Source organism: Fragaria vesca, linkage group LG4 (assembly GCF_000184155.1).
Source record: "Fragaria vesca subsp. vesca linkage group LG4, FraVesHawaii_1.0, whole genome shotgun sequence".
NCBI classification, from domain to species: Eukaryota; Viridiplantae; Streptophyta; class Magnoliopsida; order Rosales; family Rosaceae; genus Fragaria; species Fragaria vesca.
This window is the reverse complement of record NC_020494.1, coordinates 4,357,296-4,371,793: the sequence shown is the minus strand read 5'-3', so window position 1 is coordinate 4,371,793 and position 14,498 is coordinate 4,357,296. Positions and strand designations below refer to the sequence as shown.

General features: G+C 36.3%; 1 protein-coding gene across 1 annotated transcript; it reads left to right on the top strand.

Moving 5' to 3' along the window:
• Positions 1–2,929: 2,929 nt before the first annotated feature.
• On the top strand, positions 2,930–3,298 carry LOC101307298 (60S acidic ribosomal protein P2B-like). The gene has a single exon (XM_004297871.1). It carries the CDS (start codon positions 2,930–2,932, stop codon positions 3,296–3,298), a length of 369 nt encoding a protein of 122 aa, XP_004297919.1.
• The last annotated feature ends 11,200 nt before the right edge of the window (positions 3,299–14,498 follow it).

Here is a 14,498-nt window from a genome sequence, read left to right as displayed (position 1 = left end):
ACTACTACTACTAACTAACTAACTAACTAACTACTACTACTCTCTCTCTCTCTCTCTCTCTCTCTCTCTCTCTCTCTCTCTCTCTCTCTCTCTCTCTCTCTCTCTCTCTCCAGACCATCACTCTCATGCCGGCCTCTCTCTCCATTCTCACCGCTCCTTCCTCTGCCGCCACCTTCAACTGCCACGTTCTCATCGACTTCGTCCCCACAAACGCCATCACTCTCAACGCCATCAAGACCCTCTTCAACATCACCCGGCCACTTCCGCACCTTCCTCGGACCCAACAACCTCCCCTTCTCGACCCAACCCGACTCACCCGTCCTCGCCGCTAGCAAACTCCTCGTCCCCTTCTCTTGCACCAAGTCTCAGATCTGGGTCACCACAGACGCCGTTGCCTCCACCTTCCCGTTGACCCACCACCGTCCCCTGAAATTTAAAAGGGGTAAGAAATCAAGGTAAGTTCTTCAATTTTTCTGGTTTAATTAGCTTTGGTGATAGATTTATGTGTTTTTGTTTAATTTGAATTTGATTTTATTTTGGTTAGGATGTGATTGGTATGATGGTGATGGCATGGTGGTTATTTGGTACGGTGGTGGTGGTGGTATATTTGGGCCGGGGCAGATTGTTGGCATGAAATTGAAAGGGAGATACTGTATTGAAGTTTACTAACCCCCAATAGAAGTTTACTGGGGGCAGTACACTTTCATTGGGTTTACTATGAGGCAATAAATTTGTTTATTAGGGTAAGAATAAGTATATGTTGTGTATAATTAACATGAAATTGAAAGAGAAATACTGTATTGAATTTTACTGACCCCCTGTAGAAGTTTACTGCCAGAAGTTTACTGGGGGGCAGTAAACTTCTACTGGGTTCACTAGAGGCCAATAAAGTTGTTTATTAAGGTAAGAATTGGTATATGTTGTGTGTTGTGTCCCTGAAATTAAAAAAGGGTTATTTTTTGTAAGTTTACTGATCCCCAGTAGAAGTTTACTGGGGGACGGTAAATTTTATTTTTTCCATATGCAGTTTATAAATGCAAGTTTTTACTACTTATATGCAGGATGAGAAAAGTTCAAGACATTTAGTTGTGACTTCTAAAACCTGCAGTGGTGGTGGTATTTGGGGCGGTCGGAGTGAGTGGATAAAAAACATGCAGTGACATTTTTTTTAAAATTTTTTTTCAGCCTTTAGCGACGGAATTCAACTATTCTGTCGCCTAAGTGTCTACCTCACCACACTTAGGCGACGGATCTTAGCCGACGGACGTTTCGTCTCCTAAGTACTTAGGAGATGAAATCTGTCACTTAGGAGACGAAATAATTCCGTCTCCTAAGTGCTTTTTTCCAGTAGTGTAGGTAATATTTTAAATTTTAGCATCTAAATTTTTTTTTTTAAAATTTTAACATTAAATATAGCTGTGCTCATCTATTGATTAAATAAATAACTTATGCTCATTGCAGGTGAAAATAGGACAATCGAAACTAAAAACTAACTCGGGTCAGTGTTCTACTATACTACGATTTGTACCCGTGTCGAAACGCGAGGTTTCAACTTTTTTGGTGTAAGAAGATGGTAAAATTGATATTGAGCAACAATTGAAAGGTAAATCAGTCATTTCATAAAGTTTCTTAATGACAGAGCTTAAACAAAACACAAGGACGAAATCGTTATTTTAGCCTCATGGGTAAGAGCTGTAATTAAACAAAAAATAGGGACAAAATTGTAATTTTAGCTCCACGGTAGAGTTGTAATTAAACAAAAAAATAGGGACGAATTTGTCATTTTAGCCCCATGGTAGAGCTGTATTTAAATAAAAAATAGGGACGAAATCGTCATTTTAGCCTCACGGGTAAGAGCTGTAATTAAACAAAAAAAAGGGACGAAATCGTCATTTTCGCCTAACGTTACTGTTCATAAGGGAACTGTATATAGTATAAACTAGAATTATACCCACGCCTTGATGCGGTGTATACATTTACTGTGTATTTGGATGCGAGTGAATTCACGGGAAAATGATTGTGGAATTTAGGAGCTTAAATTCCCAACTTGAATTCCTCACAAAATAAACATCATTTGTCAATTTCCTTAACTAAGGTTAGTTTGAATACAAATTCTTGTCATTTTAAAACTGTACGTCATGAAATCCAAACAATGAAATTCTCAATTAATAGGATTTAAATTCATGGAATTGTAATTCCTATGATTTTGAAATTTCTATGGACATTAAAATTACTTTATCCAAATTCAACGTTATGAAGTTGGTCAATGGGTTAATTGATTGATGAAAATGTTTCTGATATGTACTTCATAGAATGTTATACATGCAAATTATACTCAGCTGTTATACTGATTATATATCTAGGGTTAATGACAATATTGTGGTTTCCTAAAAATAACAGAGGCAAAATGGTCAGTATATTGTTCATATGCTTATGAACAGTTAACCAAGCTTTAGTGTGTGTGTGTATATATATAAATGTATAAATTTTCTTGTTAAACTTGGCCTAACTAGCAGCGGGCCTAATTCTCACCAAACTGGGAGCAAAGTTATAATGTTGTGTTAATTGACACATGATATAACCTATAAAATCCTTCTCTGGTCAAAGCCTATCTAATTCTATTCCTTATAGGAATAGAAAACAAAATTGCGTGGTTTTTCCTTGTAGCACCCGGTTACCTTGAATCCCACGTAGTACCTTAAGACACTACTTACCATAAGAAGTACAGACCTACCATAATCACCACTTTGAATTTCCATAAAGCACTAGGATTCCTTTTCCATATATAACTCGGTCTCCACGTCCTCGGATAGCCGACTAAACCTTTCTCAAACTCTATATAAACCACCCCGCCCTTACAATAATCCCCAACTTAATTTGCCCTAATCCCCCTGTTGAAGAAGCCCTCTATCATTGTTAATTAGAAGACATGAAGGTGATTGCTGCTTATATGCTGGCTGTTCTGGGAGGGAACACCAGTCCCACTGCTGATGATGTGAAGAAGATTCTCGGGTCTGTCGGAGCCGAAGTCGATAATGATAGGATCGAGTTGTTGTTGTCCCAAATGAAAGATAAAGAGATCAACGAGGTAGTTGCCTCCGGGAGAGAGAAGTTGGCATCTGTTGTTCCTTCTGGCGGCGCAGTTGCTGGTGTCGCACCCGCAGCCGGTAACGCAGGTGCTGCTGATACTGCTTCAGCCGAGCAGAAGAAGGAAGAGAAGGTTGAAGATGAAGAGGAAGAGGATGGAGATCTTGGTGATATCTTTGGCGAAGGTGGTCTCTTTGGCTCCGACGACTGAAGGATTTGCATAAGGACTAAACTTCTCGACGATCTCATTGAGGTTTCGCGGTGCAAGTACTACGTTTATTAATTTCATCTATTTCTTAAATTGTTTGTTTGTTTGCCTTTTCTTTTACATCAAATCTAGAATTGTTTGTATTTTTTTTTCTTTTAAGGAGATTGTTTGCTTAGATCTATATATGAATGTGTTGTCAGACAGTATTATAGCTATAAAGTTTTGGATTTTGGTTATATGAGTTTATATTTCAAATTGATTGATCTCAGTCTTGCGCTCTTGCTCTCCATATGCAATATAATTGTGTGTTGCCATTAAGGGATCGAGTAGTCTCTCGTCACATAGAACTGTTAACAACAGAAGTGCGCCACCGTTGCAATTTTATTTTCAGAAAGGGTCTTATTCTCCAATACTAGCTAGAGAAGATCTTCAACTTGTTTCTACTACCATCCTTTCTCATATTTTTAAGTTTGATTTTAGTATACAAACCAAATTTAGGATATTAAAGACCTTCCATTAGATTATGGTTATGCAAAGTTTGTCATACAAAGATGCATATTTTTTGAAGCAAAATTACATCTAACGTGAGTTTCTACATCAATTCAACAACGGTTGATGTTGTCCCAACGATGTGTCGATGTCATCTATCTTTGATCTAATATGCTCTTTGTCACGTTTCGTGGTTGACATGATGTCATCGATCATATTGTTTAAACATAGTTGGCTTCAGCCTAAACACTACACAATGGTCCTCTAGGTAAGCACGTCAGGGAGGCCACCCTTGTGCCTCATTTGGTTCCCGGAAAGGAAAGTGGTTCTTTTCTCTTTCCTTGGGAAGAGAAAGAGAATAAGAATTAAATTTTACAAGAACTTTCTATTCCGATGTTTGGTAACACCAGGAAATTCCATTAGAAAGTTGTTAAACAGTTGAGATTTAATATAATAAAATATTATGTTGTGAGTAATAAATACAGGGAAAGAAGAAAAGAAAGTGGTTCCTTAGGATTTTGGAAGGAACCATTTTCCCCCATATTTCCCATCAATCAAGAAAATGTTTCCTTTTCTTATGCTTTCCCAAACACTGGAAATGAACAACTTTCCTTTTTTGATGCTTCCTTTCCATGAAACAAACGAGGCATTGGTTCTTTTGCCTGCGTGCTTGTTACACTACACAATTAAAGGTAGCATTCGAGTCTTTCGGTGGTAGATGTTTTGGAACCCCATTTTGTGTGCTAGGTTGGTCATTGCCTATTGGTGACAAGTGAGTGATTGTTTTATTTATGTTAGCGATTAAAGTTTGAACGCCTCACCTTTGGGGTGAATGCCATCACGTTTTATTAATAAAAATTCCGAGGTGGGAAAGGGAGGGGACATTGAACCTATGTCTAAGTATTTAGAGTTCTTTGTATCAGATAAATATTCTAACAAGCACCAACCAGAAAAGAGTATTACTCTACTACTCTATTAGCAACAATTTTTTTTTTTTTACACACTGACGACATACTGAGAAATTCACAAGATATGTAACACGTTTACACGTCCTAATGTCCAATAATTCAGCTTTCCAACTATGTCGTCGCTGAAAGAGAGATTCAAAGACATCTAACTTCACAATACCATTAGGTGACAATGATCATTTGACACATCAAGGAAGTCGTCACCTACCTAAAGTAGACAAGGCACATTGAGTACACACACTGGTACGAATCCCAGTAGGTCCTACGAAACTATGTAAAGTCTTATTTCTCACTTAAAGCACAAATAAAGTAAACAACATAAAAATTATAATTAAATTAAAAATAAAGGAAAATTCCAGTTTACTCCCCTTAACTTTAGGTCGAAAATCAGTCTGATACCTTATCTTTTTTTTTTTAATCAGACTCATCTCTAAACTTTCAAAATGACATCAACCTCGACTAAAATTTGAATCTCGCACTAAACATGATGTCATGCGCTGATGTGGAGCATTATTATTTTATATTTTTAACAAAAATTTATTTGAGAAATTATTATTGAGAAAATGCCCTAATGCCCAAATATTTAAAAACTAAAGCCCATTCCAATTAAAGTTTTATCTTTGTGCCCATTGATGGAATTCCTGCAAGTATACAGGGTGGATGTAGTATAGTGAAATGGAAGAGAAGGGGTTGTCGTTCCCACGAGGATATTAGTTTAATTCAAATTATGAAATACCTAAACTAACTATACTAAAACACACAATCACGATAACAATTTAAAGAAACAAAGAAACAATAAAATAAGTAAACAAATAATGATAAATGAATCTAGGGCGTCAGAATCAACCACTAACAATCCTATTTATGCTTTGATGCAACTAACAGACTCTTTCGTTTCTCTAGATGACAATTCCCGTATCTAAGTCATTCTCAGGTACTCTAGACCATAATTTTCCTTAAGTGTATGATGCTCTCCCTCTCGGGTAAAAGTCGTATATCCTAGCTATGCAGTCTATCATTCTCAGGTATAAATTTAACATGCAGGAGTCATTACGAACTAGAAAATAAGAGAATCAAGCAAACCATTATTCTTTCTCAAGCAACAATGTAATTCATCACACTTAACCACAAGAAGCTATATAAATTATATTGCATCTCTGCTTCAAATTTATCTTCCAATTACTAAATGCAAAGCCCTAAGGTGATCAATCAAAGAACTTAAACATCAAGCATAAAATTCAACCAGTGATTAAGCATTCATTATTAAGAAACTATAAATCTATTAATAAATCATCAAAGACATAAACATTCATGTTAGGGAATCATCCTAACCCTAGAAAAGGTTTAACTAAACATGACTAAATAAAACATAACAAAAACATAAAAAGAACAAAAAGGTGAAAGGTGGATGGATGGATGGATGGTCTCTGCTCCTTTAGGCGTCTTCAATGTGCTCTCGAGACCTCCCTCAATGTGAAATTCGTGCTCCCTTATATAGAGAAGTTTCCTGCTCATTTTTGGTTTCATATTTCCTTGTAAGACTTGGATTCAGACTCCTTTCTTTATATGGAATGAGAAAAATCTTGAGATATCTCTTGTAGAACTAGGAATACATGTACTTTTTGAATCCTCATCTGAATTATTGTCCTTGAAGCACTAGGATTAAGCGATCTTGTGACACGAAACTTGAGTTCTCCACAAAAGCTTGTAATTCCGAGCAGATTTTCTGATCTGACCTATCTTCATTCAAATGATCATAACTCAGTCCATAAGTATCGAAATCGAGATCCGTAAAATTCTACAGAAAGTAGACTTCCATAGCTTTCCAATGATATAAGGCTCATAGTCTGATTCAATCCGAGTAATTCCCTGTAATTCGGCAAAGTGGGCTGTTCTGCATAGGCAGATTCTAGCACTTGGGATTGTAGTCGCCTTTCAATCCTTATTTGCTTGTTTTAGCTCATTTTCTTCTCTCTATGACACAAACCTACAAAAACATTAAATTAACGTAAAATCAATCACAAAGAAGAGAACTAAACACAAATCTCAAGCATAAGAGGCTTATAAATATAGGATAATATGAGCACATCACCAATTCCAATGATTCTTGAGAAAAAGACACTATTACCCTGTGTAACTAAACCACACAAATCTTATCTCTTTCTCCTGCTCTTATTCCCGATCTGGTTTTCCTCGTTTTCCTCTCTCTCTCTCTTCTCTCTCTCTCTCTCTCTCTCTCTCTCTCTCTCTCTCTCTCTCTCTCTCTCCTCGTTTTCCATTGAGAATTCACCACCATGCTTCTCAAAGCTTCTCCGGCCTTGTCTCAGTTGCTCACTCGCGGCTAGAGCCTGCTGGCTCATCCATTCTCCTCTCCTCCTCCATTGTCGCCTGCCTCCTCGGTTTCCTACTCTGCCGCTCCTCTGAACTCATTGACGTCTCTGTTTTTAAGTCTCCGATCGTCTCCGGCGGTATGCATGGTCTCTTTCTCCTCCTCCATTGTCATCTCCCTCCTTGGTTTCCTACTCCGCCGCTCCTCTAAACTCGTCGACGTCGGGTCTGGGTTTGTGCCAAGATCGATGATGGTGTTGCCGGGCGGCGCTCGGAGCTAGGGCTCGGCTAGAGTTCGATCCGGGCTGGATCGTGGCTGGGGAAGGGTGTTGCTTGCCAGGATGCGCCGGGGTCGGTGGAGGAGGCCGGTGTGCTCACCGTCGGGGATGGTGGGTGCCCAGTTCAAGTCAGTTAGTTTTTTTTTTTATCCTTATATTTGAATATTGGGGTCAGTAAGTGATTATTGAGGATTGATAAGTGATTATTGGGGCCAGTAAGTTATTATTTGAGGTTTGTAACCTGATTATTGAGGGTCAGTAAGTGATTATTGGGTGATTACTGGGTGTCAGTAACTGAAAACAAAGTGATTATTGAGTGTCAGTAACTGAAAACTAAAAGTTATTGGGGTCAGTAACTCGATTATTAAGGTCAGTAATTCGATTATTTGTGGTAAATCTTTTTTTTCTATTACATTAAGTTGAAATAAGTTGATTATTGGGGGTCAATAACTGATTATTAGAAGTTAGTAACACGATTATTAAGGGTTAGTAATTGGTTACTGGGTGTGAGTAACTGGTCAGTAACTTGGGGTTAATAACTGGTTACTGGGTGTGAGTAACTGGTCAGTAACTGGTTACTGGGGGTTAGTAACTGGTTATTAGGGTCATTAACTGATTAGTAACTGGTTATTGGGGGTCAGTAACTAGTTACAAGGGAAATTCCGGTGACCGGAGTCCGGCGGCCGGTGACCAGAGTCCGGTGAGATTCCGACCAAGTATTCTCTCTTTCATTTTCTCTCTCTATGCATGTTTAAGGGGTGAGGGAAAAAAAAGTCTTAAAATAATATGGTTTGTTAAGACTTTAGTAAAAATTTGTGCATTTGGGCATAAAAAAAGTTTCCTTATATTAAAATAAGCTAATGAAAAAGATTGTCATTAGAATGGAAAATGAGAAGTTTAAATTAGTACTGAATGAGTATTTTCCTTATTTTATATATGTAAAGGGGAGATGATGATGTTTAATTAAACAAAAATTTATTATTTTGTATTTTTAATCATTTTTTATTTGGGAATTGATAAGCCAAGACGTCATCTCCTCTTTACAGGCTTGTCTTCTCCCATCAAATCCAGACTCGTTTCGCCGGAGACCCAAAGCCGCCGACCAAATCTTCTCGTTACTGCTTCACCTTACCCAGATGCCTTACATATGATCACAAATGCCACAAAAGAAAATAAATGGAAAGCAGTAACTAAACATCAAATTGACCACTTGCAATATCAGAAATTCTCCCACGTGGTTCAAAGCAATGTTTTGACATGCAAACATACAAACCCATAAGACATCGGTTGACATAGCAATTCACAAAACGAAATCGGTAAAGCTTAAAATGAAACATGAGCACTGGGTTCACTTGACTGCTTTGGGTATTGAGAATAGAAGTGTGAAGATATCGAATCTGGGTCTCCGTCATCTCCGGCAAAACGAGTATGGGTTTCACCTTCTCTTTTCTGAAATACAGAGAACAATAGAAGAAGGGAAGACCTCTTTTCTGAAATACAGAGAACAAGAGAAGAAGGGAAGACAAGGAGATTTAGTCGACGGTTTTGGGTCTCCGGCGAAATTTGTGTGGGGAAGACGAGTATGTAGAAGAGGAGAAGACGAGTTTGTAGATCGGAGATGACGTCTTTTGATATCAATTCCTCAAATAAAAAATGATTAAAAATATAAAATAATAATGTGGATCAACCTTGTCTGCTCCACATCAGCGCACATGACATCATGTTTAATACGAGATTCAAATTTTGGTCGAGATTAATATTATTTTGAAAGTTTAGGATTAAGTCTGATTATAAAAAAAAAAAAAGGTATCAGACTTTTTAGACCTAAAATTTAGACGAGTAAACTGAAATTTTTCTTAAAAATAATGCAGAGCCAAAAAAATTGTCCAAACCCAACCTCCGCCAAAGGTGAGCCCACATGCATGCATGCTCAAGGCCCAAAAATTCAAGCCCCTTGTCGTTAATGTCCATCTCTCTTAGTCCATGGTAAAGGCTTGATCAAGCTGCTGTCAAGCTTGATATCCGACCAGCAGAGTTAGGCCCCAACTGTCATCCCGTTTTTGCTGTTTTCAGGACTGATCTGTGTTGTATCTGTTCCCACCCCCACACATGAATCCTTAAAAGCATATGATCCACTCCACACAACCGATGGCGGAACAAGATTTATAACTTAAGGGTCCGAGATATAATATGAAATGATAAGAAAATATTTTGTAAAATTAATTTCTCCTTATTACCTAATGGAGCATCTATATTATTCTATTAATGTTTTTTCCTTATATTCTAAATTTTGGTAAACATATGATGAGAGTTAATATATTCTATTAATATTTGTCATCAGAAATTTACTTTTATATTAAAAATATTATTTTTAAGACTTATAGTAGTTACTGACTTGCTACTCAATACCGGAAAGGGAGATTTGTAGGCTAAAAAAACACAAACTCTTGTCTAGTTGTATAATTTTGATTGGTATTTGGCCATGTTTTCATATTGCCAGGGGGTCGGTTGAGCTAGAAACACAAACTCTTGTCTAGTTGTATAGATTTTATTGGTTATTTGGCTGTGTTATCAGATTGCTAGGGGGTTTGAACCCCTTCAGGCCGTTGAGAGTGGTTCCACCCCTGCACACAACCTTCTCATCTTCTCCAATTGCAATCACTTAATACACCTAAAAAAATATGACAATATAGTGACAAATACACAAAGTATTGCAATATCTTGTTGAATGTTAGGCTTTGAGTATCCTGTTATCCACTTAATTTTAAATTATTTTTATTAAAGTTTCATCGTCTATCTACGTATCGTAAAATTGGATATTAAAAGTACTTCATAATGAGTTATTAACTAATTAAGTAACACACATAATTAACATAATTAAGATGAATATAGAACTACTCATAAGCTCTAACTTAATTAAGCCTATATTAAAGTACTCCAAGATGAAGAGGATGCACAGATACGCTGAGTAACTAGAAATCCCCACACTCTTATGTGTAGTTTGACAACAGTGATAAGTAATAATAGTTTGCAAGACAAAGAAAAGGATTTTGGAGTTGGAAGCAGACCGGAAGTCATCGCACTACCGGCTGGAAGATTAGATCCGATACCCTATTCTTATCGACAAGAATATTTTGGTAGCTAAGTCGACCATTATATTAGTATTCCACTATCTAACAGGACGAAGCCAATTCAATCATTCTACATGAAAAAACAAGAATATCTTCCAGAAGACCAGAACTAGCAATTCAATCATATTAATACATGAATTCATTTCACATTCAACATTTTGTTTCCAGATGCGCGCGACTGGCCGTCAGAAAGTCTTTGGCCGATCGAATCTCCTTTTTTTTTTTTGGTTTGAATATCGAATCTCCTTGGTCTGCACAAAACGAAGAATGTGTGTTACCTCAAATCTGGTGCAAATATTGGGGGGCTTGATGTTGATTTATATACCTAATATAGTTAAATTTTTATAAAGTAATAACATCGAGACCGGTAAAAAATATTATTTAATTAAGGTTATTAATTTATTAAAATTTTATTGTATTTTACTATATGAATTGAAATAATTTAAGTCAATAATGCAGTTTCGTCCAAATTGATTAATTTAGAGTCATGTCAAATTGTCAAATTGTCAAGTTGAGAGACTATTTTTTCGATTACTGAAATAAACCAACAGAATTACAAAACAAAACCTCTAGTAACGCCCCTCCCGGCCAGCTGATCTAAATAGAACGTTGGAGACAAAAAAAAGGGAACAACAATTAAACCAGACTAGTGGAGTAGAAACATTATGACCTAAGGAAGCGATTTTATTTGTTACAAAGTTAACTTCTCTATGAACATGTCTGAAAGTGCAACACTGCAGTTGAGAAGCAATGCAAGATATATCCTGAACCAAAGATTTGATACACCATGGATCAACATTGGCTTGGCCAGACAAGCTTTCAATTAAAATCTTGATATCACCTTCAACAAGGACTTTAAGAAACTGCTGAATATAAGCTGAATGTAAACCTTCTTGTAAAGTTGTTGCTTCAGCCACCAAAACATTGGTATCTCCAATAAGTTTAGAAGCAACCATATGAGGGTTACCGAAATGATCTCGGATTACAAAGTCAATAGAAGCTTTCTCATGATGAACTGAAGCATCAAAATTAAGAAAACAAAGGTAAGTTAAGGAGCCAATGTGATTCACAATTTTGAAGTGGGTAATTGAGGAGAAATTTTTAGATGCTATAAGAGGACTACGTGGCAGTATGACATGGTCCTACATTCGAACCAAATATTGACACGTGGATTTATTACAACTAAAATACAAACTAAGGTTTTCTATTTTTTGTGAAATGACATTCATAGGTCTTTGTTGAGTTTGGACTAGGGTTTAGGGTTTAGGGTTTAGGGTTTAGGGTTTGGGGTTAGGGTTTAGGTTTTAAGTTTAGGGTTTAGGGTTAGTTTTGGGTCTAAGGTTTAGAGTTTAGGGTCTAGGGTTTAGAGTTTATAGTTTAGGGTTTAAAAAACAACAACAAACCTAAAATTGTCTTTAACAAAATAGCTGATGTAATTTTTCCTTAATAAAAGCCATGTGTCAATATTTGATTAGAATGTATGACCACGTCATACTGCCACGTGGTCCTCTCGTAGCGCTGAAAAATTTCTCGTAATTGAGAGAGATGTATCATATATTTGGAGAGTAATTGCGAATTTGTGATAGTAATGAATCAAGTTCGAGAGTAAGAATTATTGTTAAGTTTTAGACATAAACTCAATATTCACAAGCTTAATAATGATTCGTGATGTAGAATTATTGTTAAGTTTTAGACATAAACTCAATATTCACAAGCTTAATAATGATTCGTGATGTTAGATTTGATAGCGAGATCTAATCAAGGGAATCTCATATACTAAACATACTTGATCATTCATCTTAACAATCCATATTACGCGTCATTTTAACATAAATTCTGACCTCTAATAGAAGATGAAAAATGTCACCGGACAAACTAAGCTCATTTAATAATCTACCTTTAACGTCGATACATTATCATAACTAGATATGTAAATGGACCGGATCTTAATCCGGACCCGCTCCGGATCCGTGGTTTTTAAACGGGTTTGGATCGAAAATTAGACCCGTTGATCCGTTAAGGACCCGGATCCGTTTACCCGTTTATTAAACGGATCGGATACGGATCGAGGTTGATCCGATCCGTTAAGGACCCGGATCCGTTTAAAAATAATTAAATAATATTTTTATAAATATAATATTATTGATAAATATTAAATAATATAATAATTTTTTGGATAACCTAAACGTCTAAATTGCGTCTAAAGTATGATTATTTGATGAAGTTGAAGGTTACGATGCCTATGTTTTTTTTTATGCTCTTTGCTAAATACATTGGATGTTTAGTATTTTGAATATATTAGTTTATTGTTAAGAAGTATTTTGGCCATGTAATTCAACTTTTGATGTAAACATTTATTTTGTTATAATATTTCATTAGTGTTTTATGAAAATTTATGATAAAATTAAGAAATTATTATTTAAAATTTGAAAATATTTATAATCATAAACGGATCGGATTAACGGGTCGGGTATCCGTTAACCCGCCGGATCCGGATTTGGATCTAGCTATCAAAGATCCGACGGGTAACGGGTCGGATCCGGATCCGGATCTAGGTAGATCCGCTCCAGATCCGGTCCATTTACAAGTCTAATCATAACTTGCATACCTTGAACTCATCACATAGTCACCAAAGTTTGTTAGCTCATTTATTCAAAAAAAAAAGTTTGTTAGCTCATAAATTTCCGAGTTGTGCACTAGGAGATAGAATTGCCTTTAGTTCTAATCAATGTTCCCAATGCAGAACGCAACCCTAATTCAATTTACGTTAATCCCACATATCGAGTCATCGAAGCTCATCTAACAAAGTTTGGTTTATGTTAGAATCAACGTCGCATTCATGGAAGACAATGCAATAATGCGTTGATGGTTCATATCCCAAATGTAAACGAAAACGATTTTCCGAAAATGTAAAATTTTGTTTTTATACCAAAATATTGAAATTTGCTAAAACAGTATATACGAACAAAATTTTGGTGTTTGGAGATATTCACAATTTTAATTCATGAATATTATGTGGTCCTAATTTGCATGAATCCACAAGCCGCCTGTAATGATAGATTTGTTCTTTTTTTCCAAAATGATGGCAAGTTGTACGAGATCAGTAGTCCACGAAATAGGAAATTGATCTTTACGGAAACAACGAAAATTCTTCTATGTACTAAGGTGTAAATGAACCGAGTAACTAATATGCAATATTTTAATCTGATCATCAACGTCGCATTATCATGCATGTATTCTAATACTGTTAACAAAATTGAAAAAAAAAAAAATAGTCATAAGTGTTTTCAACACAGAAGGTGTAGACCTGAGGTCGAATAAGAGGTATTCTTATTATGGGTGCTTCATTTGATCGGATTAAAAATGAAAATGAAATGAAGGAATTTAGGGTCACCAGTCTTCATTTGAACTTCGCATATAACGATTTGAGGACTTACACATTAATGGTGCAAGTGCACATTTGTGCGTAAAATCCGCTCTGTGGAAACAAAACTGAATAGCATAAAGTCACAAACAATATGGCTCTAATTTTCGCAAGAACTAAACCCTAAACCCGTAGGGTGGGTTTTGCTAGGTCATTAGAGACTACGGTTGCATTTTAGGACCAAATCAAGGGCAAATTTTGAAGTTAAACAACCTTGCGAACCATTTATCAATCGCTTCTAGGTATTATGAAACGGCGTGGTAGGCTCCGAGTGTGAAGAACAAACACAAAATAGTTTATGATGAAGTATAAAGTGTAGAGACAAAGAGATAGCAAAAGAATCATCATCTTATTCATTGACAAGAGCCCTTTATATAGGGAATTACACAATACCAATATGGTAAGGATAAAGAATACATAGATCTAGTCAAACTATATACCCTAATGGCATAAGGCCAAGGCACACATAAAGAATATCTAGAAATATATAGAATATCCTAGAACACTCCCCCTTGTGCCGCGCGCTAATATGCCGATGATGCTGATCTGTTACCTCGTCAAGTCACAAAAACCCTATGAGAGAAA

Excerpts from the sequence above, each read along its gene's own strand:
- LOC101307298 (XM_004297871.1), top strand. The coding sequence starts at position 2,930 with ATGAAGGTGATTGCTGCTTATATGCTGGCTGTTCTGGGAGGGAACACC.